Source organism: Musa acuminata, chromosome BXJ1-7 (genome assembly GCF_036884655.1).
Source record: "Musa acuminata AAA Group cultivar baxijiao chromosome BXJ1-7, Cavendish_Baxijiao_AAA, whole genome shotgun sequence".
Lineage (NCBI taxonomy): Eukaryota > Viridiplantae > Streptophyta > Magnoliopsida > Zingiberales > Musaceae > Musa > Musa acuminata.
Window position 1 is genome coordinate 41,978,498 of NC_088333.1, and position 24,627 is coordinate 42,003,124.

General features: G+C 43.9%; 4 protein-coding genes and 1 long non-coding RNA gene across 5 annotated transcripts; 1 reads left to right on the forward strand and 4 right to left on the reverse strand.

The window, feature by feature from the left end:
- Nucleotides 1-1,626: 1,626 nt before the first annotated feature.
- Nucleotides 1,627-3,348, reverse strand: LOC135585421 (anthocyanidin 5,3-O-glucosyltransferase-like). The gene has a single exon (XM_065193338.1). It carries the CDS (start codon nucleotides 3,149-3,151, stop codon nucleotides 1,721-1,723), a length of 1,431 nt encoding a protein of 476 aa, XP_065049410.1. The 5' UTR covers nucleotides 3,152-3,348; the 3' UTR covers nucleotides 1,627-1,720.
- Nucleotides 3,349-3,460: 112 nt separating this feature from the next.
- On the reverse strand, nucleotides 3,461-11,741 carry LOC103992755 (neutral ceramidase). The gene is made up of 10 exons (XM_009412594.3): nucleotides 11,548-11,741; nucleotides 10,168-10,565; nucleotides 7,265-7,473; nucleotides 6,688-7,056; nucleotides 6,319-6,577; nucleotides 5,967-6,231; nucleotides 5,757-5,882; nucleotides 5,056-5,119; nucleotides 4,624-4,793; nucleotides 3,461-4,089 (listed from the first exon to the last, which is right to left on the reverse strand). The coding sequence occupies exons 2-10, from the start codon at nucleotides 10,467-10,469 to the stop codon at nucleotides 3,544-3,546; spliced, it is 2,310 nt and encodes a 769-aa protein (XP_009410869.2). The 5' UTR covers nucleotides 10,470-10,565; nucleotides 11,548-11,741; the 3' UTR covers nucleotides 3,461-3,543.
- A 1,289-nt stretch (nucleotides 11,742-13,030) lies between these two features.
- Nucleotides 13,031-14,012, reverse strand: LOC135680050 (uncharacterized). Its single transcript, XR_010515401.1, has 2 exons — nucleotides 13,639-14,012; nucleotides 13,031-13,373 (listed from the first exon to the last, which is right to left on the reverse strand). It is a non-coding gene; the product is annotated as an uncharacterized LOC135680050 (long non-coding RNA).
- A 3,340-nt stretch (nucleotides 14,013-17,352) lies between these two features.
- Nucleotides 17,353-18,815, forward strand: LOC103992757 (heat stress transcription factor C-1b). The gene is made up of 2 exons (XM_009412597.3): nucleotides 17,353-17,818; nucleotides 17,908-18,815. Exons 1-2 carry the CDS (start codon nucleotides 17,591-17,593, stop codon nucleotides 18,658-18,660), a joined length of 981 nt encoding a protein of 326 aa, XP_009410872.2. The 5' UTR covers nucleotides 17,353-17,590; the 3' UTR covers nucleotides 18,661-18,815.
- A 1,269-nt stretch (nucleotides 18,816-20,084) lies between these two features.
- Nucleotides 20,085-23,639, reverse strand: LOC103992758 (GTP-binding protein At2g22870). Its single transcript, XM_009412598.3, has 4 exons — nucleotides 23,041-23,639; nucleotides 22,754-22,823; nucleotides 21,772-21,934; nucleotides 20,085-20,488 (listed from the first exon to the last, which is right to left on the reverse strand). The coding sequence occupies exons 1-4, from the start codon at nucleotides 23,582-23,584 to the stop codon at nucleotides 20,270-20,272; spliced, it is 996 nt and encodes a 331-aa protein (XP_009410873.2). The 5' UTR covers nucleotides 23,585-23,639; the 3' UTR covers nucleotides 20,085-20,269.
- Nucleotides 23,640-24,627: the final 988 nt, after the last annotated feature.

Consider the following 24,627-nt stretch of genomic DNA (forward strand, 5'->3'; position numbering starts at 1 on the left):
CCGGTCGGGATGGTGGCTGCGGGCAGTAGATCGGGTCGGCAGCCCCGCAGCGGCGCCGGGAAGAGGTCACCTCGTCTTCGCTCCTGCACACAGGTCGGGTCGGAAGCTCGGCCCGACCCCTCCGACGATCAAGTTAGGGAGAGATGTGGAGGAGGTTTTGGAGGACGGAATGCCTCCGTACAAGTGTGGTGTCCGAGTGTCTCCCCCTTTACCTCGTCTGGAACCCTCTAGTATTTATAGATGGGCCTGGGTAAGTACCTCGCGCTGCGTCTGACACGCCCATTGGGGCTGTGTTGGGGGCCGGGCTGCTGCAGGGTATGGCGCGTCTCGATTGGCGTGTTCCTTACCTTTGACCGAGCCCTGGAAGGCGCAGGGCTGGGCTCGTTGGACGAGGGGTGAGGGTGTTGTGGTGACGGACGGGATCCAGTCCGGGCGTTAATGCGCCTGGGACGGCGTCCCAGGGTTTCGTTTGACCGTGGTGTGAAGTCACGGTACAGGGTGGCCGACGTCATTTACGTCGTTTCGCCATTATTGCACTCATCAGAACTGTTAGCTAATCGTACCCCCAATAGGTCTCATTCCAGGAGGAGGAGAACAATGAGATCTATCAAATTGTTCATATGCATTCTCAACTAATTTGATCATATAGAAAAGGTTAATCGATCACGAATTAGGTTATTTCTCGAACAATGTCAATAAGGTGTCGAATGTCCAATTAGGCGTTCTGTGAGTAAGAATTACTTAAAATAGGAAAGAAGACTAGCATTTTACAAAACCTAAACCTACCGATCTCAACTCAATGAACGAAGCAAATGGGATCTTGATCAAACCAATATTTTTTAGATATATTATTAACAAAATCTTTTTTATCAGTAACAGAAAGAGGATTCGTACGTTTTTCGACGGTCAAGACAAGGAGGATGACTTCTCTCATTCAAAGACGCGATAGATCTCAGCCAAAATGGCATTGACATTGGCAACAAACGGCTTATAGGATTTATTGTCATTCAAATCTGAAGACAAGGAGTCATCGTGGAGCGACGACGACGAATCCCTCCTCACGCTTTGCCATTGTCGAACTCCATGCTTTCAACCGCATTAGCATAGACGAACAACCTTTATTTAATCGTCAGAGGAGTAGCATTAGACCCATAACTTTCTAAAGACAAAAATGGTATAAAAATTCAAACAGAAATGTTCTCCGATAAAAAGTGAAAATAATTTTTCTAAAGAATATATCGAATGAAAATTTTTTTCCCATACCTAAAGAATATTTTTTTTTGTCATTAAAATAACTTTGAAGAATATTATTATTATTATTCAACTATGCATGATAAAAATAAAATATTATTATTTACGATTTCATTTTTCAATTTTCACTATTTATAATTTATTTTAAAATTTTTAAGACAAATATATCTTCTTTTTTTTTAGGATAATATCTGAGTGAGTACAAACAATGATGATAATAAGCGAAGTGAAGTTAACAATAAGAGAGAAAGAAATAAGAAATTGTAAAAAGGTCAATGACGAGCGACGTGGACAAACGACAGTGGTAATAAGTGAAATGACGTTGGTAGCAAGGATGAAACAAGGGATTACGAGAAAAAAAAAATACTAAGATCCTAAATAATAAAAATAATATTTTATTATTTGTTATTATCTTTATTAGGGGCTAAATAATAAGCCTCTCCTTCTATCGACCACAAATCGTTATCCGTTAATTCCATGAAGAAGCCTTCAACGATTTCACGACTTCTAGCCACGCTCGCTGAGACGAACCCCCTTCTCTCCTTGCCTCCGCCGCCGTCTCCTTCATCGCCACCGCCCGCGCCCTCAGTTCCTGCCCTCCCTCCGACTCTATCAGCCACCTGATCTTGGCCTCCACTTCCTCCGCCGCCACCAGTTCCTTGTCGTAGCCCTCCATCGCCACCGCCATTCGCATCTGGTCCACCAGCAACACCTTGTTCAGCTTCTGCTCCGCGTACAGCGGCCACGCCACCATCGCCACCCCGGCCATGATGGCCTCCATCACCGAGTTCCACCCACAGTGGGTGACGAATCCGCCCACGGCCCGGTGGTTCAGCACCTCCACCTGCGGTGCCCACGACTTCACCACCAACCCCCTCTGCCTCGTCCGCTCCAAGAAACCTTCGGGCAACAGAGTCTCCAGGTCCGATTCGGTTAGTGGCTCCGACACCTGGTGCTCTACGCTCTCAGCCTCCGGGGCTCGCACCACCCACAGGAACCGCTGTCCGCTCCTCTCCAAGCCGGCGGCGATCTCCATCAACTGCTCTGCACGGAAGGTGCCCATGCTGCCGAAGCAGAGGAACACCACGCTCCCTCGCGGCTGCGCGTCCAACCACGCCACGCACTCCGCCTTTTCTTCCTTTACACGTCGGTCGTCCCCGCTCCAGTCCGCGACCAACGGCCCAATGCAGTAGACCGGCGGCATCCGACGGCCCGGAATGAAAGCACCATCCTGGAGGACCCTAACCGCCTGAACCTCCATGGATTCGAACGTATTGATCAGCAATCCGTCGGCGTTCGGCCCGCGTTCGGCGATGAGCAGCAATCTCTTATAGGATTCTCTGTTGCGGTCCAACGCGTCGGGAGGCATGTGGGAGGCGGGGACCGGCGGCAGCCCCGGGATGTGGAGCGGGGCGTCGTCGAGGTCCTTGAAGCTGAGGTGGGTGGTGAAGTGGAGGGTCGGGAAGTAGAGGAAAATTGCAAGATCGGCGGCGCCCGAGGTCCAGAAGAGGTAGGAGGGGAGGCGAAGCTCGGCGGTGACGTCTGCGTCGGTGCAGAAGAAGTCGAGGACGACGGCGCGGACGTCGTAGGTCTGGGAATGGGCGGCGACGAAGTGGAGAAACTGCGGGTTGTTGAGGCGAACGACGTCCAACAAGCGGACGGTGAACACGGCTTCCGGGTCGGGAACGGAGGAGACAGGCGGGAGGCGGTGGAAGGAGATGGAGGGGTAGTCGGAGGAGACGCGGGTAATAATGGAGTCAATGGAGGGGTGGTTGATAGGGGTGTCCATGAGGACAACGGTGACGGAGAAGTCGTGGAGGAGGAAGAGCTTGGCCAGCTCCAACATGGGCACCAGGTGGCCGATGCCGGGCACTGGGTACAACACCACCGCTTCCTTCATCGCCTTAATTACCTCCCTTTCGCTAGCCCTAAACGAAGCGAGTAGCGCAGGAAGATGAGAAAGATGGTGGCGGCACTCATTCCACCACTGCAAGGAGAGGATAAGATGAGGCTGCCGCTGCGCTTGGACATGTACGGACAGTTGCGCCGACAGTCCATGTCTTGTCGCGTTCTGCGTGTTCGGACACACACCACCATGTCAAAAGCCCCACCAAAGGAACTGTACAATACCAAGGCAGCAAAATGTCCTCAGCAACGCTTCGACCTTTATGCAATCAAGCGGAACATGAAGTGAACTTTGTACCTCAAGTGGCTGCAAAAGATTTCAGCTACTGCATTATTGATGAGGTGACAAGACCAAGACAGCCAGCTAATGGGGATGCAGTAAGCTTGCTAAAGCACAACAAAGGCGCGAGAAGTGCCAGTGAAATGGCTAATTTTCCCAAGCAGACTCTTCGACGCACCAAAATGCCTCAATCGATAGACGCCCGCAGTAGCCGATTCAGGGATTCGCCATTCCAGCGTTGCATGGCTATAAGAACTGAGCTGCGAAGGCCGAGACCACTTAAAGCGCAAGCTGAAATCATCATCGTCATACGCAGGAACCCAAGTGCTGCTGTCTAAGAACTCCACCAGAGAGAATGTACCCTTAGTCAGGAGGTCGTTCCTCGGGCAAGCAGACCAGAATGTGGCCGTCACCATGTCGCCGGGCCGGAACGTAGAGTTTTCAGGAACATCTGCGCTGGTGTCACCAAACTTAACGCCGGCTGGTGTTGCGTCCATGACAACAGGAGGAAGAAGACTGATTTGTTTGTCCAAGAGATCCGGAGGTTGCAAGTCTGATCCAAAGCTTTTGCCATTTAGAAGGGCTGAAGCAAGTTTTTTGAACTCCTGAATGTAACCACTGAGTGTGTGTGGACCATATAGTGTTGATGCTCCCTACAGAACAAAATAAGAGATTTAATGTAAGAATGTTCAAACTATAATTAACATTAAAGTAGATCACATGAAAATGGAAATAATAGCACAAGGCTTAGAAGAACTTTGTGGTTTATAAAGTCTGTGACTAAGCAATGTATATTTATTGGGAATACAACAGTGCAAAAGGATAAGATTGATATTACTGGTTTCCGATTGGCTTCTTCGACACACTAGTACAAACAGAGGCATACATATCAAAAATTTAAAGATGGTTTTCGCAGCCGACCCCAAATGGTTGGGACTTTCGATCTTGTTGTTGTTGTTGTTGTTGGTTTTCTAACAACTCATTCTAGATTGAAAAGTAACATGTCAAAGATAACATAATGAACGGTATACGATTAGTGCTGGCAGGTTAAAACTGATAAAATTTTGGATCTTAGAAAGGCTAAGGATGACTGGATGGATAAATGTAGACGATAAAAGAATGCTTTAAAAGAAATAGTTGCTATGTGAAAATGAACTAATATTGGCATAGCTTCTCATTTAGTGCACCTCATATCTTTGGATCTGGTACTCCTCAAATGTGGTCACATACTGTGAGTATGTGTTTGACAGCCCAGCAATGACAATCTGAACATTACTACCAAATTCACCACTGCCGTCACTGGTAAGTACTGTTCGCACCGCATCTCGGAGACGCCTTCCAGCCATTGTAGTAAACTCTGCAGAGAGAGAGAGAGAGAGAAAACACAGATAATTCATAACTCTTCCAAAACTCCACCTGACCTAGGAGTATTTTAAGGATAAAAAAACTAACATATCTGCAGAAGTAAATACTGAATATGTAAAAATAATAAACAAGAGAAATTTTCTATCTCAAAAGCTTTATGGTATGGCAAAGAAATTATAGATAAAGCATATATTTTTCTAAATACATGCCAAGATTGCAATTCTTTCTATGTGCCAAAAAACATAAGTATATACCTCCAGGGACACAGAGGATGACCACCTGTCCTATTCGGATTATTTGTACTGGAAGTATTGAAGGCTGGAAGGGAAAAGAAAATATCAGCCATAATAAAAATGGAAGGTTATATTCATTAATGTAGAAACAGCAAGAAGCCAGGCCATTGAATGATTACAATCACAGCAAATGCAAGTATCCACATAGCCATTGTAAAACAGCCATCAGTTATATGGATAGTTATCCGACTGAAATTGATGCAGAAACACATTCAATAGTGTCTTCTCAGAAGAAAGAATGCCTATTTAGTTGATGGTTATGATACATTCTGAATGTAGATTACTAGTCCTGTTGTCATATATCAATTTCATCAAAATCTTCATTCAATATTAATATTAGTCATTGGATATAGCTTCTTTAACAAATATCAGGAAAGAGAAAAGAAAATCCATGTTTCAACATCTCAGAGATAAAGATCATCCGACAGATAACTATTGAAAAACCTTTTCTTACAGTCAAATATTTTATTCTGTTTTTTTTAAACCTATATTGCAGATGCCATACTTATGAAGGGGAATCGAATCAAGTAAAGGCAATACAACTAACATTTGCTTGATATGGATAACCATTGGGCAAGACTTTCTACTTATGGTCAAATATTTATTAACAGACTCCTGTATGCAGTAGATCAAAGAACTTTGAAGCATAAGATGAAGCTCACCGCCCAATCATATGGTACATTCATGTCACCAGTGTCAAGTAAAATTGGCTTTGGCTGTTGACAAGCAATTTGCTCCTGGCTAGGTGTTTTCAGTATGTTCCTCACTAATTTCCAGAAAGCATTACCCTGAAGCAGCATTAATGATTACTGTTTAAATAGTTATCCAACATGCTTAACGAAAATGATAAAGACTAATTCCTCGTGACGAACCTTGTCATCCCCTTGCTTAAAATCAAACATTCCAGGACCATCTGTGGTTCCTGCAGCAAAAGCAAACCCCATGGCCACAGGGCATGTTTTAACAACCTTTTGATCTCCATCTGTAAGGGTGATCTGTAGCTTTGAGAAATCTAAGTAGGTCTGTCGATAGTCGACTTTTCCTTTTACCAGCTCAGAAGCTGTATCAAAGAGTTCAACAGCCTTAACAAATTGCCTGTCACCAATGATCCTTGTGCTTTCAAATTCATCTGGGTATCTGACAGATGAACCAGATCCAAGGGATTAACAGTTTATGAATTTTAGTACATAAAAGTTAAAGGACTGGAAAATTAAGTATGGATACCCTGGGCCTCGTCCATAGCAAAGTTCATTCTTCCCATTACAGGTACTGTGATTGAAATCACAAGGGAGTCCAGTATCGATGCAGAATGCCCCAAGCACATTCGGACTTACATCTCCACAATTTGATTGGCAAAACGCTGATACAAATTTAGGTTTGCCATCTTGCCTATCTCGAACACGTTGTGAGACACTTTTAGAACTTGCTAAATGCCTTCCACCTGATGCCGGGAAAGAGGATGCCAGCTGCTCTAACTCATAAACTGCAAAGGATTTGTACAAAGTCAAAGGATTGGGAGAAAGAATCTAGACATTGTAGGTAAATTTTAGTACATAGATTGACTAGAAGAATGTAGAGCATATCAAAACATACCATTCTCATGTGGCTGAGGAATGATGATTGAAACTCTTCGATAAAATCTGCTATGTCTGGGTCCAGTCACAACTGCACCATGATATCTACTGTCACTTCCTTTTGGAAGACCTTCCTGTTCTGCCCAATCCTCCATAAATCGTGCAGCAGCTCCTTTGTTATCTCCACTAATCAAAGAGTTTGTACGACTCATTGAGGTACCATGAGTAGCAAACCAGTTAAAACTCCCAACAGCACCCCATTTTTCATCTACGAACTTCAACAAAGTCATTTCTTTGTCAACATCATACTTATAGTGGCTTCGCTCTATAGCCGGATTATTTAGGTAGGCACTAGGACTACGATTTATGCTAGCATCCAAGAGCTCTCCTGAAAAAGAAAATAAGTAACTGCATTATGCACGAACATGCAGATAAGTACAGTTACAAGTTGCTCATGGCTAATATGAAAATGCCTGCATGCTCTAATTTCTTTCTCTAAACAAATTTTAATGGTAGATTTAATACAGAAATTAGGCATACTTTCTATGGTTATCTAAACAAAAACAACCAACATGAAACATGAGAGACTTCATTACCATTGTTAACAAAGATATTCCCAGGTCGGAGATTTTCATGGGCTTCTATGATGCTCTGCTCGATGCCATCAACAATGGCATCAAATGATTGCCTAACGAATCCAAGAGATGTTACAATATACACAACATATTGGAGGTAACCCCCAGGACCACTATGTGTATGAATTCCACTGATGGCTACATTTTTTTCATTATACATGTTCCCATACCTGCCAGAAAGTAAACACAGCTCACTATTTGCCAATATGGGGATAAGCTGAAAATTTGAAACATTTAAGTCAATGGAAAGATTCAAGTATAGGAATAGTTACATATGATATTCAAGTAAATGTCACTAGACCAACATTGCAGTATATGTACATGACTGATATATGGATGAATTCCCAAAGCTACACTATCAACTCCAGAAAAAAAGGCTTCAATTTAAATGCCAGAGTGATAGTTACATGAAAGTTGTGTAGAGCTTTCTTCATGTATCAGTAAACAAAATTGGTCAAATAAAAAAGACCAACAATATAAGTGAACCCAACATGAGTGTAATATTTTATTCCATGTGTTTGTAAGTTATATAAAAACGGTGCCGCTATCACGACCTAAAAGCCAGAATCACTGAGACGATGTAATTCGATCTGTAATTCTGGTATTACAAAGAAGCAGCAATGAAGCAATATTTAATCTTAGACTCTTACACTCGTAGAACTCCGAGAGTTCATATCAACGTGCACCGATCCACAGGCAGCCTAAAAGCCGTCAGTACAATCAGTACATCCTAAAATGGTAAATTAACTAAAAACCAACAACCAAAAGTTTCACAGAGAATAAAGGGGTGTAGTATAGAGATCAATCAGAAAACCCACTTTGCAACAGCACTCATTCAATAGTGAAACAACTAAAGGGAAGATATCTTTCTAAAGGAAAAAACAATGTAAATGTCTCCATCTCTTTCATGGAGAATGCCCCAATGATTCTTCAATTTCTAGTATAAAGATTTCGTGTGATATCTGAGCAGGTATGTAATACAAACCGCATAACCAGAAAGTTCAGTGTTTGATAGCAAACACACCCTAAATATTGCTAAAATCCTCATGGTATTAGGCAAATTGCCAATATGAGAACAGACTACCAATTGTGGTTTCAGATGCATTCAACTGTGTATGCACCCACAGATTGACTCCATAAATGCAGGTTCCTTGCAAATGTCAGTTCTTATGACAAGCATTAAAACAGTTCTGATAGGAAGAATATCATTCGATCAATCATCATCCAATACGTGATCTCCGTGTGACATTCAGGTTAGAAGGAGGCAGAACCTGTCCCCTATCAGTCTGCCCACGTGGACAAAGGTCCAAGGGATGCAGTTGCAAGCTGTCTCAACCCTTGTCACCCACGTGAAGAAAAGACCAAATGGAGGTTGTTAGAGATGGTTGAGGGCTAATTCCCCATAGAATATTCTACAGAATATTCCATCCATTTATGACCATGTATAAAAGCTCACTTTTAGCGCAAATGCAGGGAGTCACTTTACAGGATTCATCACCACATTCCCTTTCCTGGGGTTACTAACTTGAGCGTCGAAGAAACCGAATTGGAAACCCTTTCCCGACCTTGATCTTCATGCAGGTGGTGCGTTGGGAGCTCGATGTTTTCACCTCGGAGATACCTCGAACAACCTTGCACACACGGGTCTGAACCATATCGGGCTGAGCAAGACATCAACGATATCTTCCCATAACAAGTTTTATCTTGCTTTCCTTTCTACTGCAAAATTCTGTATTACTACATCATGTCATTTTCACCACCATCAAAGATATCATAAATCAGCATTATTTGATCGCACAATTCCTTACCACTAAGGTATTCAACAATGGACCATTAGTTATTGTAATGTTAGATAAATGTAAATGTCTCCATCTCTTTCATGCAAAATGCCCCCAATGGTTCTTCACTTTTGAGTATAAAGACTTCATGTGAGATCTGAGCAGGTATGTAATGCAAACCAAGAAAGTTCAGGTGACTGATAGCATCCACCATGGTATGCAATTTTGAATAGTACCACCCGGTACGGACGGTACGTACCAGTCCGACGATATACCGATACGCGAACTGCCCACTACTGGACGGAACGTGCTATAGTGCTACAGTGTAGCACTACTACAGTACTACAGTGCTATACGTAGCACTGCTACGGTACTACAGTAGAGGAAGAAATATTTAAAACCACTCGGTACGTCCTAGTGTACCGAGCAGTATATGGTACCGTACCGTACCGAGCCAACCTCGAAACACCGGTACGGTATTGCATACCTTGGCATCCACACCCTAAATATTACTAAAATCATCATGGTATTAAGTAAATTGGCATGATGAGCACAGACTGCCAATTGTGGATTTAGATATATTCAAACCATGGATCTACTCACAGATTGACTCCATAAATGTGAGTTCCTGCAAATGTCAATTCTTATGACAATAACTAAGAATTATAACAGTTCTATTTCTGCCTTCGTTTTTACTGCAAAATTCTCGATCGCTACATATAATTTTCACCACCATGAAAGACAATCAGAAATCAGCATTATTTGATTGAACAATGCCTTACCACTAGGGTTTTGGGTAATGGACCGTTAGTTGTTGCGATGCTATGCTTTACAAGAACAGGCTACATGATCATGTCCTATTCACTACAGAAAGTTATATGTGTAACATGCTTTTAGTGAAAAGTCTATGAAGCAGAAGCAGCAACAACAAAAAGCCATAAAGTTCAGTGGTGAAAAAAATTGCGAAGAAATATATGATCCATTTCATGCTATATAAATGCCCAAATTCAGTGGTGGCACTTAACAAAGCACTTTAGAGTTTAGAACTTATTGTAGCTGTCCTATAAAAAATTTAGCTTGAAATACCTTGACTTTAGTCTCTCATGCACTTTAATCGTCACAAGTTGAGATGCCATGCACGCATCAAGGTTCACGAAAACAACACGATTCCCTCCTGGCTCTGCAACAATAAATGTCCGTGCCTTGAGCCTGAAATGGACGCCAGAGGCAATCTGTTCCGCATTAGCATATCCCATCATATTGACATCAGCTGCTGGTCCTGTTATGTCATAGCTCCCAAGCCCAATTAAATATGTTGAATCTGATAGAGCTCCTCCAATGTTAAGAACAGAAACTAATAGCAAGATGCAAAACCACATGTCCATCATCGAATCAATGGTACAACAGAGAAGGGGAACTCTACTAGCACTGACAAAAAGACCTCCCAATCAAATTCATGTACACCAAGTCATCTTGAACCGAACCTATGAAGAGAAAAATAGCAACATATTGGAACAAGGAAAAACAGAAAGGAAAAAAAAACGATTGTATCAAGACATGATTATGCATGGCCGAAAATAAAATCTTGTATAATTCTATGATCGAATATGACACCTCAATTTAGTCTCTTATCGGAGGTGGGAGGAGGTTTGAGTTGATTATAGGACTAGAGCAGATATACTATTATCAAACTCATCCTATATGCTGTCAAGCTGGAATCATGCTATGGGCAGAAGATGTGGCAAGATGCCTTATAGAGATGGTCCTAAATAATCACCAAAAGTTCACCTTCCAACCTGAGGTTAATCTCGAAAAAAGCCAGTTTCCTATGTAGGTAATGGTGAAGCATAGTGTGCACAGATGGAAGTAACATTACCACGGGCATTAAATGAGAATCACACAGCTAGCCATATTTGCCTAAACAACTATTTGATCTTATCATAATTGAGTTCAGATCTGCTCTGGATACATATCCATATTGGGAGAAGCTGCGAATTAATTGTTTGTCATCAAAGGATCAGTATGGGAGAACATCTCTACAGTGAGAATATGTCTGAACAAGAAATATGATAGTGACATTGGGCACAAACATCAGACAAAGAATTGTGCAGGGTTTGCTTGTGACGGTGAGGATCGCAGAGGGTTGACGGAGGTGGGACTATACGGCCTTTCGATAACCATTGCCACTGAAAAATGAAGTGTTTTTACGGCGGCCATCGGCAGGGTCGGTGGTACCTTAAAGGCTTCCGATCGCACACCCAAGGCACAAGAGAGCGACTGAAAGAGAGGGGACGACATTGAAGCAGTGAGCAACTACTAGGTCAACCAAAGCAGCGAGATTTTGTCGGGATCCTACCCGCCGAAAAGTACAACGAACCACGCCTCGCCATGGATTCAGGTGACACTTGGCGTTAAGAGATAGATTCGAGTCGAGGGCACGAGAATGGAGGCGGACGATCGACTCACCTGGAACGGAGGGAGAGATATGCGTCGAGCACCAGCGGGTGAGACGATCCACAGCTCCTTCTCTCCCCTTTATACTCGGAAGCGAAGGGGGAGGGATGAGGGCGTGGTTTGGACACTACGGCGCTGCTTCTTGCCTTTCGTTGTCGAGGGGAACGACGACAAAGCGGCCTCGGGCTCCTCGCTCTCTTCGGTGAAGCGAGTGAGGTCGAAGCGACAAGAGACCGTGGCGTGAAGCGGGACGCCTTAAATTACATGTCGACCAGACCCATATGCGACAACCACGTGGCATCCTGGTCGAACCGGACTGTTCCCGGATCAGCCTTAAGCCGAACCGGTCTGAGATGGCAATTTCAAACCCTATTCCCGTACGGGAGAGAGGGAGTATGTTATTTAGTATTATAAGAATATTTAGTCTCATTCAAGAGTATGGGAATCAAGGGCAAGCGGGTGCGTCCATCGTTCAAAGCGGATAAGTCCAATGACCGATCGATCAAAGAGGGACTGTTCAACTCCATTCAACGAATCATTCGTCACTCTCGTCTACATGTACAGTTGCTTAGCAGCATGTTTTAGCTTGGTTTTAAGTTTTTTTGCTTGTAAAAATATAAGTTCGAACCGGTTATAGCGCTACAGTGCGACCGCTCACCGAATCAAGCAAAACAATTCCAAAATAGCCCCGTTTTTGCATGCCACGGGCTGATTTTCTATAGCCCATTGCTACACGCAAAACGTCAGCCATTTTAGCACCTTGGAACCCTGCAGATGGCATAGGGCTAGATGAGGCTTCGGTATAATGTCGGGCATTGAACAATCTTTCACAAATTTGCATGTTACCTTGATGAGAACTTGTTATCGCGCCCGACACTCGGTGACCAGCTGTTTGTGGACTTGTAGTTGTTCGTTCAACCTTCTAAAGTCCTTGTTTTCCCCCCCTCTCTCTCTTTTCTCTTGTGCACGCAAGGTGCTCGCTGAATTGCTTGTAAAGCTTTCCCTTTTCGTGAGACGTCGGGACTTGTCCGTCGCTTGTTCTTCGAACTAATCAACTTTTTCTTTTTACAAGTCCTTCGGGACCTGCGAGATGTTGCAAGTGGGCTGATCTTTACGGACGTAAATCACAAGGGCGAAGCGCGACTTAGGCAACGCAAGCTAAGTTTGCGTCTTTACCACAAGGGTGCCTCACGCCTTAAACAATTCCAGCTAAAACCATGACATTATATATATTATATATATATTCATAATAATATCTCTAATAAAACTTAAAGTTCATAAATCTCTTATTTTTTTTAATTTAATATCTTAATCCTTCCTTTATCTCTATTTGCTATATAAATCTTTATGATTCATGTCATTTGTTGTGGACATGATGACGAAGCATACCATTGTTTTCCTTAGGAGTTCACTGACTCAATCGTTCACAAATTAAATATTAATATTTCTTGTCAAGCAATTTCTAATAATTTTATGCATCAGTCAAATAAAATAATACAGGAAAAGTAGTTGTATTAAATAACGAACACATTTTACATTTCCCATTGATAGATATATCATGATCGTAAACACAAACAAATTACAAGTGTGGGTGAGTATGTATGCACAATATGTAGATGACGAGTCTATCTTCGTCCTCACGAACTAGCTAAAGCATTCCCATAACTGGAGCCAGGAGGTGCACTTGCTTGAGTAGAGGAGACAGTGCCTCCATTAACTTCTCGCATGGATGGTTGTGAACTCCTTCGTACGTGGTGACGACGATGCTCGTGTCCTCGGACATGCGTTGGACTTGCTTCTTCACGTTGCATGTGTGATGTGTACATCGGTAATAGCTTCTTCATTCACAACACAACACCAAATTCCATCAATCAGAATGACATGAAACGGAGAAGTGCATAGCAATATGTAGTCGATGTTTGTAGTGCTCCTCTTCCTTTCTATTCGAAGCTATCGCATATGGCATGGCTCGCTAATGGTTCTCATAGATTTGTGATGAACTATGGGATTTCTTGAGATTATTTCATGTATGTTGGATCAGTACACCGGGGAAGCTGCTCACCATCTCCGAGAACATTAAGGATGGGTGGAAGAAAGCCAAACCTGGGGAACATGCTGTTCTTGACCGCCTTCTGGCCGTACTTCCTCCACCGATAGCCATCGTCGAGGACGTCGTTGGCGCTCCTCGTCCGGAAAGCGAACCTCGGTCTGCTCACGACCTTCCTCGTCCTCCCGGAACTCCTTCCCTTCTCCCTCCTCGTTTCGCCTTCTCCCTCCTGCGTCGGTCTCGGCAACAGCAGCGAGGCCCAGTCGACGCCCGATGGCTCACCAGAAGCGAACGACAAGTGTTGTCCTTGCTGCTCTGGTGGGCTGTAGGGGTCGGAAGGACAGTACCGAGCTGCGCTTGCTGATGCAGTCTGATGTGAGAGACAAGGGAAGTGTGGTGATGGTTCCATTGGTTCCGCATCAGAATAAGCAAGAAGGAGAAGGGCGCTGATGCTTTAAGGAGAGGAGGAAAGCATATAATGTTTGCGTTTCTTGTAGATAGAGTGGAAGGTGGGAAGAGGGTGGGAAGTGTAGCTACAGCACACATGCGTGCACATCGTCTGAGAGATCCGTGCATGGGAACAGAGTGCAGCTTGGGATAGAGAGGCAACCACATCTCACCTACCTTCTTTCAGTTCAACTGCCATGAGTGCTCACTCTATCAATTGTATGTGAGCTAAGATAGGTTTACCGGTGGAAAGCTCTTCCAATCTTTTAGAGTCTCAAGGGACATTGAGTGCACCATTCTTTCTGCTACGTACATGTAATGTAACGTAGTATGTGAAGTTTAGCTACTATTAACATCAACAAGTGCCTCATTCTATTGCTTCTTCCCTTCCGGATTATGATGGTGATTAGGAAACATTACACCAAGTGCCTCGAAGTAGATTTGAGCTCTCATTCGAAGATAAGTATGTACAGCTACGAAAACTTCTAGTCCGGTCGAACTCACGAGCAATCTTTTCGCAGCAGCTTTGCAGGAGTGGGCACTAAGGCAGCCATAAATGATTCTTTAAGAGCAAAAGCTTGGAGTTTGATGGACGTTGAACATGGAATTCTACAAACTTGAGGATGCAGTCTTGTGCTCATGAGCACGCCATACGGGGGACTTCTTTGCTCCGGGGTTGCTGAGACTTTGAGAGCCCTGGTTTTGTCCGTTCGAGTCATGGATCATGGAAGATCCATTTTGTGACAGATAAGATCCGATGAAAGGATACATCAACAGATAGACCTAATGGTGTAAGTCCCGTTAAACTTTGTGATATTTGGGTTATGTTAAATAGTTTTGAGGATTATAGTCTGATAGATATATAGGGAAAACAATCGGGTGACCAATTGGTTGACCAGCTTTTCACACTTATATCTTCGATGATTTTGTATTATATATCTTTACTTTCTGATAAGACATATTTTGGATACCGACCACGTCATGACCCACTCCACGTCACGCCCTTTTCGAGTCAGTACGAGGATTGACTCATCACACCGAATCGAAGCTCGCACAGGAAGGCGCCCCCTTGGTAAGTTCCATCCCAGAAAGCTCGGGATGACGTCGTATGATACCATTCCATGCTCATCGAGCGGTGCCTGTACAAAGGTACCATTTGGTCACTCGAGGGTTGACCGTTGTGCCAAATCCGCGCATGATCGATCCTCGAGCAGCAGTATAAAAACCCCTGGTCGACACCTGGCTAGGGGTAAGAACAAAAAAAAGAGGAGAAAAAGAAAAAGACCACTGACTTAATCTACGATGGACCCAACTCGGGAACACCCCGACCAGGGTCTGTGTGCAAGAGTTCGGCCACCCCAGAGGTGCGACTGACCTGACCGGTGAGTCAGCTCATCCCCGGCACGTCCACCGTCCGATCGAGAAAAGCATCACCAACCTCTCGGGAGTTCCAGATATTGGCTCGTGGACTAAGCCATGTTGAACTCCTCGGCCACGACACTAAAATTCACCAACACTTTCGTTTAAATCCTATTTTAGCAAAGGAAAAAAACAAAAGGATTCATCTTCATAAGTTGTTATTATATTTATGAGAATTCCAGTATGACTCATCTTCTTGTCATAGTTATGTCCCTGCAAGCTGATATATCCTCATTGATCCTTACAGAATTGGTCTGTTCTTATATCTTGTCTAAGGGAAATGTCCCAAGTAGAAGAAGGTCACTGTCTACGGAACCTCTTTGGTACATGAAGTACCATATCGACATGGATTTAGCAGGGTGTGTAGAGAAGAAGGAAGCACTTGGGATTGGAGGCAGTTAATGTGCAGGTGAAGTCTTGTAGCAATCAGTCGCGATCATAGAGCAATTAATGGAGGCAACAGCAGTTAGAAGGCTTGTTGTGGACTGTCACGAGATGGGAGTTCACGATAAACAAGTCTGAAGGAAAATTAGATCATCGCTCGAATAATGCCATGGCACCGATCAGCTAAAGTCAGTGGAGGAGAGAGAGTGTCTCTTGTCGTCCTGATACTTTGATCCCAATACGATTTCACCCTCTCACACTTTGAAAGCTAATAATCGCATCATTTCACTGATAAATTTAGAGCGCAAGAGTTGTTAAGTCAATTTTTAATTATTCGAATCGAAAACTGATTCGAAGTCGATTGTGATTGTTCTTTCATGTCTCTCTCAATTTGATCTTGGTCGATAGCTGATTTATTCGAGTTCAAAGATGTCGAAATTTGAAAGGTTCGAAAGGAGCTCTAAAGTAGTATTCAAATGTCTTTAGATATTACAAGTATCAAAGGAAACCTTTCATAGTGGGATCTTAGGATCATTATTCGTATGTCCAACATCGACTATAGAAAATAATCTCGTGTTTCCTCTCGGGCACGATCATGATCGTATCGTGTCAAATCGAGGATATCACATTGTCATATATATATATATGGAACGTATGATACTAAAATATTGAGTGTAAGTCAATAATGTAAAACTAAGATATTGTGATGTTGATGTATCGTCATCTTTCAAAAGCTAATACTATTGATGGTAAAAAATTCAATCAATAAAAACGTAATCTTGACGTAGCCGATATGGCTAAGTTGTAATCGTGACTGTCATTATTATCGTAGGAGGATGCCTACCTACCTAATCGAAGATATTTGTAGGAACAGGAAAATAGTTGCATGTTGAAACCCTCCAAAGTCGAAACAAAGATCAAATGATTAAGTTGGTGATTTCAGTAGCTTCAGTACAAAACATCTGCCTCAGTTTGGTGGAAGTGAGCGAGTGCAGAGTGTCGAGGCTCTCTCCTTCGACCGACGGTGGCTCCGTACATTTCCATATCATAGGGTTGAATGTTGCATGAATAGTCTCGACATGACCTTCCCGGAAAAGAGGACCATTCTTAAATCTTACACACAGAGGACACCAGCATTTATTGGTGCTTTGGTGTACGACAAGTATCCTTACGGTTGTGTTGCAGACGATCCGCTCCTCAGCAGCATATCGAGTCTTCACACCCTGCAGTCACGGATGACTTGCGACTCTTACGTCTCCTCGTCCTTGGCCATTGTTTGGTAAACAGAGATGGACGTCACTGCAACTGCTCCTTCCCGTAAAAGGGTAGCTGAAGTCTTCGAGGGGAGAGAGAGAGAGAGAGAGGCCACGAGATCTACTGTGCTACTTACCAAATCCAGATTACTAAGACGCAAAATCATGGTTTCATCAATATAATAAGATCGGCATCGATAAAGATAGGATTTTGAGTGCTCTGTGAGCTCCACTGGATCGGATCGTAGAGTTAGTATCAGGAGGAGCAAGAAGATGACACGCGTCCACTGTCTCCGTCCTGCTGACCCCTCTCTGTGCCCCGCAAAACCTACAGATCGGTCTCTGAGTATTATATATTCCAACTTTTCAGGTGTTACCACTGTCCATAAGGTCTTGGGGAAGATCACAAAGACAACAGGGACTCGTTCGATTACTCATATCGCCTATATCTTAGAGAGAGAGAGAGAGAGAGAGAGAGAGAGAGAGAGAGAGAGTTGGGTGAGCAATGGAAGAGATTCGTAATACTAGCGTTGGCTACCAAGTACAGGCGGCTCCTTTCGTGGCGAAGACGTATGAGATGGTGAACGATCCGAGGACGGACTGCTTGATCCGGTGGGGGAAGGGGAACAACAGCTTCGTGGTGGTGAATCCCAGCGATTTCTCTCAGTTCCTGCTACCCTCCTATTTCAAGCACAGCAACTTCTCCAGCTTCGTCCGCCAGCTAAATACCTACGTCGGTGTCTCTTCTTCCGTTTCTCTTCCCGCCGGGGATCCGTCGTATCACATCTGCTCACCATGTCCGTCTTCTATTGTTGCGTTCAGGGATTCAGGAAGGTCGATCCGGATAGATGGGAGTTCGCTCACCACTTGTTCCTCCGAGGGCAGATTCACCTCCTCCCTCACGTCATACGACGGCCGAAGAAGAGCCATGTTGGACTGTGTGCAGGCAGCAGCAGCAGCATAAGTGGTGAGGAGAAGGGAGACGTGGAAGGGGAGGTTGAGAAGACGCTACTGCAAGAGCTGTATAGGCTGCGGCAGGAGCAGAGGGCCCTCGACGAAGAGCTACAGGTTATGAGCAGGCGACTGCAGGTTAATGAAAGGAGGCCACACCAGATGATGTCCTTCCTCATCAAAATGGCCGAGGACCCTGAGTCATTCTCCGGGCTCGTGATCTCCAAGAAGCAGCAGTCTGCAGCAGCGAAGAAGAGGCGTCTTGTTGCTGCTGCTGCTGCTCCTCCTGCTCATGCAATTAACGATGGAGTCTTCCTCCTACCTTCTCTTCTGGTTCCAGGGACAGAACAAACTGTGATCGAGACATTAGGCACCGGAAGCGATCGGATGAGTATCGAGGAAGTGAAGCCATTTGCATTTGTTCCCGATGTTTCTGCCATCCATAGCTACGATGCTGAGCTCGGTGGTCTCGCTACGGCTCCGGAGGCGAGCATCATCGGCCCCAATCATGCAAGCGGAATCAGCTTCCTACCCGACTTCGCTCTGAGCACGACGAGTTCGAGTTCAGAAACAGCAGCGGCATCCTCCTTCCCCTTCTCTTTACTCGGCCATGGATTCTGCTAGCCTCTACGAGCTTAAAGTATACTGTCAAACATGATCTTGCTTCTGCATCTTAGGAAGATATTGTTTGTTTCTGATCGCAAACTTGCTTAGCTTACCTCTATCCTCGAAATAGTGTACTTCATAGATATTAATTTCAAGAATCTTCAAACAGCAAAGTCGCTCGCCATGACTCGTACGTAAAGTAAAATTCAACTAGAGAAAGTAGATCGATATAGCGCGTGGAGTTAATGGACTGACCATCAGTATCCCTGAGGCCTCGACACTGGTGTACTCGTTGTCCTCATGCAAAAAGCGAACGAAGAAGCTTTAAGCTTTAGCTCCGTCCAAAGAGAGTCATACGCCGTGAGCAGAGAAAAAGAAGTGAGGGCGGTGATTGGGTCGATCGTGAGACATGAGCGGATAAGGGAAGGAGGGGCCGCCGTTGGTTTTTGTACGTAGGGGCGGCGTTGGACTTCAAGATAACGAGGCAGGGAATCCCGTGGGGCTTCTCTTTCGTCGACGAGGACAGGGAGAGGGTCCGTGGCGTGGAGGTGAACGAGGGATGGAGCAGAGCTCCAAATGGGTCCCATCAGGCTCTAAGCAGCCAAACCCGGCCAATATAGTGGTAATCGTGTGGGTCATACACATGTTGTGAGACTGATTGAGTGGTTGCCAGCCAAACGAAACATATTGTGACGTGATGAGAGGGGAAGGAGAGGGGGTGCGTAGCTGTAAAGATCGAACCCATTACAGTGACGCACGCACAGCGGTCCACCGTGCTTTTGGAGTGGGAAGGGGGAAAGGGACGGCTGCATGGGACTCCATCGATGCAGAAGCTGTATTATTTGGCAAGCATATGACGACCACTCAAATCTCCTCGATCAACTTATCCTTGCATGAGCGCAGCTCGGTCTGTCAAGTCACAGTAGAATGATCGATGATATCAGGAAGAACAATTCCATTTCTTGATCTCTTAAGTAAGCATCGTATTTATTACCGGTAAATTCCGCTGCTTGCTGGAGTTGGTTTCCTGGAGGGTTGAGTTGCAGAGTAGATGTCATTCCTGATGGTGCCTTTCGATCTCTTCCTGGCATCGATTCCGAAGATGTTACACCACATTCCCAATTGTCAGAAAACACCTGTGGGCAGTTTCAAGCAATCGTCAACAACACTTGGTATGCAGAATCTGGAGCAGCCTAAGATGAAACACCTACAAACATTCACAGACAGAGTAGGGCGATGGCATTTCCACTTGAATCCGGAGAGGGTAATCTTCAAGAAAAAGGATGTAGTTGAATGGATCATCCAATATATTCCAAGTTCAAACATAATAAAAAGACAACTGAAGCCAAGCAAAAAGCACAAGCAAAATGGTCACACTTAAAACACTGTATTCCTGTTACCTCAGACATGAAGCAGACTCATTGGAAGTGCTTCTTGAGCGATGAAGGTGAAATTATACCAATACGATTGATGTGAAATATGTGTCGGTCAAACCATAGCAGATTCGACAACCTCCAGAGAACAAGGTCTGCAATGCAGGTCCTTATCCTGATTGGAGAATTTCTAACAGCAGCATTTGTGCGTAATTTACATTGCAAAGGAGTGATCCCGGACTACATTCTATATCCTAATGTTTTAGCCAGTAGTTCCGCAACTGGGCCATATGCAATAATATCTCCTCCCGGCCTTGGTTGGTGACACTACTGGTCATTATCCAAGGCGGTGCTTCCTTGAAATATTCGCGTATCAATTTCTGAAAATCTTCAACATTTTCTTCAGGTCTTTTACCACCGTTCTTCTTCTTCTTACGTTTGTCACACTTCGTGAATAGTAGTGTCATTGGAATCTGACAGGTCAATGATAAAAAAAAGATGATGTCAAAATCTTCAGATAAGGATATATTCTCAAAGTACCTACCCACCTACTTGATGCAAAAATGTTGCGTAGATATAACCAAAGTGTGCCGCTTGCAGAGGGACAAGTAATACAGATGTTGCAGCTTTAAAGACACCAATGTCATAGTAACACGATACGAATGAAGGAGATGAATTATCTAGAGCAGCAATGTTGCAATCATGCTGGATGTTTTGGAAAAAGTTCACTCCCTACCAATAGTCACTGTCAGCTAGAGTTGACTTATTTTTCAAGGATGATGCATTTAGGAAGGCCATAGGGGAAGAAGAACAAATACAGATGGCTCTCGGTCTCAGCAGAGAATAAACAGCAGTGACCAAGTAGGATAGTAAAGCAGAACACAAGGCCACAACAGTTCTTTGATGGATCTGATGCCAGAATGAAGCATTTTGGTAAGCCACAGGGGAACAAATAAAGATTCTGCTGCCTCTCAGCAGAAAATAAACAGCAGTACGCAAGGAAATGGAACACTAAAATAGAAAACAAGAGCAACAAGAACTATTTTTCCATTGAATTGTTTTCTATGACAACATAACTAAAGAACAAGGTAAAAGAGAGTACAGATTGACAGTCAGCCAACTCAAAGAAAGCAAATTCCAGTCACAATAGTATCATGCAGATAACTTCTAAATATAAACAAGCAACATCTGTAATGATGCAAGGAAGACCTAGGGTGCCATCATATGGTGCATGCTACGCCATCCTCAACCATGACAGGAATCCTAGAATTGCTCCAGATCTAAGCCTTTCGTTAGTAGTCATGCATCACACATACATAGAATGTGTTCAGCACTAGTGGAATAAAAAGACATCAATCAGCTCAAGACTAAGAGCCTCAATAAGAAATGGATTCTACCAAGAAATAGCTTGCGGATTCAGTCTATCTGCAATCAAACTATCAGAAGCTAAGTCTAATAAAGAGCTTGAGTTCATCTAAGAAGGGAAGTCTATTAACCAAGGTCCAAGCTAGCCGCCATCTTTGGTACATCAACTGGACTCCAACAACAGTAACAACAGATGCTAATGAATTCCCAAACGAGAACACAAATAGAGCTCAAACATTTATTGAAGAGAACTCAAAAGAAATGTTGAACTTTACTGACTAACCCTCACAAAAGACACATAAAAAATTACTCCATCTACAGAGAGGGGAACATCTTGCAGCTATTAAAGGGAGAGCAGAAAAACTACAATACAGAAAGGGAAAATTCATACCTGATTTTGTCCAAGCCAACTAGCATATTCAAGATCAATCTTTTTAGCAGGGATGCTGGCATCTATAAGTAGGAAAACAGACACTAACGACTCTCGGTTGAGGAAGTAGTTTTTGGTGAATTCATACCAGTTAGCTCGCGCTTCTTGCGGTGCAGCTGCATATCTGCTCCAAAATGTTTCAAGAATTAGAAGACGCAAAATTTGAAGTACCTCTTCGCAGAACTATGAGTTTAAAGTGTAAACGGCTTAAGTTACTTCTACCAAATTCTCGTAGTCTTCTTCTTATTGAGCTTCAATAATTTGGTTTCAATTCTTACTATTTTGTTGCAACTTATAAATATAATAGTTTCTAAATAGGTAATTAGGTATCGGTTATGACAATGAATCATCATCTCATAATTTTTAACTCTATCAATTAGCTACATATATATGCACCTATATACCACCATGGATCATAAGTCCCTCTTCTGATCATCTGCTGCACCTGCTTTGGAGGACAAGCAAATAATTTACAAGATTACAGTGTGTGCTTTGCCACAGGTTGAAGATGGGAATGAAAATGAAGCTATTGGGAGCTTGTTATGACTTCTCCGCAAGGCTTAAAGTTGCCATCTTCACATAATCATAACCATAATGAGGTTAATTGTCAAGATGAGGTACTTAATTTGAAGGACCTGCTTCGGAAGCAATGAAATGCCACATCCTTATCACTAATCTTGTCCATTAACTGATACGCATGTGAGGGATAAAAAAACCACCAGTCAAATGATAAACTAATTTCCTTTTTGTAGTTAATTGAGAAAAGCAAGTATCTTCCAGGTTCATTTAACACAAACTGAGGTTAGGATACCTACAATACAATACATTCCGTGAATAACCAGCACACGAATCGCTGGTACATGGAACTGTGTTTCCGAGCAATATAACTTAACAATCTAAAGAGCTAGAGAAAATAAAATACAAGTCGGTTTTAGGGGCATACCCATAACCAGGCAGATCCACCAGGTACCAACTATCATTTATACGAAAATGATTAATGCATTGTGTTTTTCCTGCAACAGAAGAAGATATTCTCAATATAATTGAAACACTTCAAAGCCACAAATTGAGGTATCTCGACAAAAATACTCCGAATCATTAGGAAACGCATTTATCTATATTAACAGTACCCATCGAATGCCTGTTGTCCACTAAACCCTATAAACCCTAGCTGAGAAATCATGCACGGAATCATCCAGAAGAAGCATCAGTGGATAGAAGGAAACCGACCGGGCTTCTTGGAGGTGAGGGCGAGCCGCTTCCTCCTGACGAGGGAATTTAGGAGGGAGGATTTGCCGACGTTGGACCGGCCGACGAGGGCGAACTCGGGGAGGCCATCCGTGGGGCACTCCTCCGTCTTGGTGCTGCTCTTGATGAACTCGGCGGTGGCGACCTGGGCGTCGCGGGCGTAAGGTCCGAGCACGATGTTGGAGCCTCGGAGCACTCTCCCGCTGGCCATCGACGCCGCTTCCGCTAAGTCTACCCCCGGCGGCACGAAGAGCTTGTCGAAGGGAATCTGTACCTGGGGCCCGCCATCTTCCTCGTCAGCTATCTGCCGTAGGATTGGGGCGTCGACCTCCAAAGGGGCGGAGACGGCGAGCTGGGCTACGGTGGACAAGGAATGTGAACAGGCGAGGAGGGAGACGGGATTCCTTCTTCCGGAGGTGAGGAGTAGGAGGGGATGGTCGGACCGGAGAGACCCAGGCGGTGGCGCGGAGAAGGAGACGAAGGGGACGAGGAGGCGAGGGTGGAGGATTCGGTGATGGAGGAGCATCGCACTACGAACGCGTCGCGTCTGCGCCTGCGCCTGCACCCGAAATGTGCCCTTCGGCTGAGCCCTTTGTGCGATCGGTAACAGATAAGACTTGAAGATCTCCTGTATCGAGATAGACACGAAACACGTTCCCTTGCATCTTATGCAATCGGTGAGCCCCACCCCTTCGTCATCAAATCGTATACAGGCTGTTTCCTGCCTCAGCGGAGACACAGGAGCCAGAGCCATCATCTTACGTAGGAAAATATCCGAACTGCGGACACGTGGGGTCGCGAACGGGTCGGATGTGGTTCGCGAAGAGAGGACGGGTCATGCATGATGGACCAGAGATCCGTCGACCTGTACCTTATCGGACGCCCAAAGAAGCGGATCCAAATTCTACAGACCCCTTCATAGGGGGTTATGAAGGATGACTCTCTCCTCTAATCTTAAATGCCAACCTGATTCGATTGCATTAATTATTTAATACTAATTCTAATAAAAAAGATGAGAAAAGTGGGATGATTGTGGACTACAGATTTTGATGATCGACATGAACAATATGAAAATTTTCAGTTTTATTTTATTTTATTTTTGAACACTTGATTTTATTTGGTGCACCACATTCTTGGAGAAATTAGTGTTGGAACTCTCTGGGTGTGGGTTGAATTAGAGTTAGAATAACTAAATTAATCTATAATAAGCAACTGTAGTTAAGCGAATAAATAAAAGAGATGAGTAAACTACTTTCGTCAACCTCTCTGGAGATTCCAAGATGAATTATTTATGTAGCTCAGATTAATGAGATCAAATTGCAAACAGCACAAGGAAGAAGCATCTCAATTCAAGGATGGGGCTCTTCCTCATCAACAAACAACAACCAAACTCCTACAAAGACATGATTCTCCAAGGCCAGCATCACCTAACCAAGATAGATACTGCTACACTGGTTGATGAATTGAAGTCATTATCCTGAGACATAATGAGAAGGCAACACTGGAAGAAAACCACCAGTTTAAGTGTAATTTGATAGTCCAAATATATTCACCAACATACATAAAAAA

What these genes read in the sequence shown, in the direction of transcription:
- LOC135585421 (XM_065193338.1), bottom strand. Translation starts at nt 3,151, where the DNA reads ATGAAGGAAGCGGTGGTGTTGTACCCAGTGCCCGGCATCGGCCACCTG.
- LOC103992755 (XM_009412594.3), bottom strand. Translation starts at nt 10,469, where the DNA reads ATGATGGACATGTGGTTTTGCATCTTGCTATTAGTTTCTGTTCTTAAC. An exon ending in GAATATCTTTGTTAACAATG is followed by an intron (nt 7,057 to 7,264) that starts GTAATGAAGTCT and finishes TTTCTTTTTCAG; the next exon opens with GAGAGCTCTTGGATGCTAGC. An exon ending in TCCTCAGCCACATGAGAATG is followed by an intron (nt 6,578 to 6,687) that starts GTATGTTTTGAT and finishes AATCCTTTGCAG; the next exon opens with TTTATGAGTTAGAGCAGCTG.
- LOC103992758 (XM_009412598.3), bottom strand. Translation starts at nt 23,584, where the DNA reads ATGCTCCTCCATCACCGAATCCTCCACCCTCGCCTCCTCGTCCCCTTC. An exon ending in CCTCACCTCCAAGAAGCCCG is followed by an intron (nt 22,824 to 23,040) that starts GTCGGTTTCCTT and finishes CTTCTGTTGCAG; the next exon opens with GAAAAACACAATGCATTAAT. An exon ending in GTTGGCTTGGACAAAATCAG is followed by an intron (nt 20,489 to 21,771) that starts GTATGAATTTTC and finishes TTGACCTGTCAG; the next exon opens with ATTCCAATGACACTACTATT.
- LOC103992757 (XM_009412597.3), top strand. Translation starts at nt 17,591, where the DNA reads ATGGAAGAGATTCGTAATACTAGCGTTGGCTACCAAGTACAGGCGGCT. An exon ending in TCCGCCAGCTAAATACCTAC is followed by an intron (nt 17,819 to 17,907) that starts GTCGGTGTCTCT and finishes TGTTGCGTTCAG; the next exon opens with GGATTCAGGAAGGTCGATCC.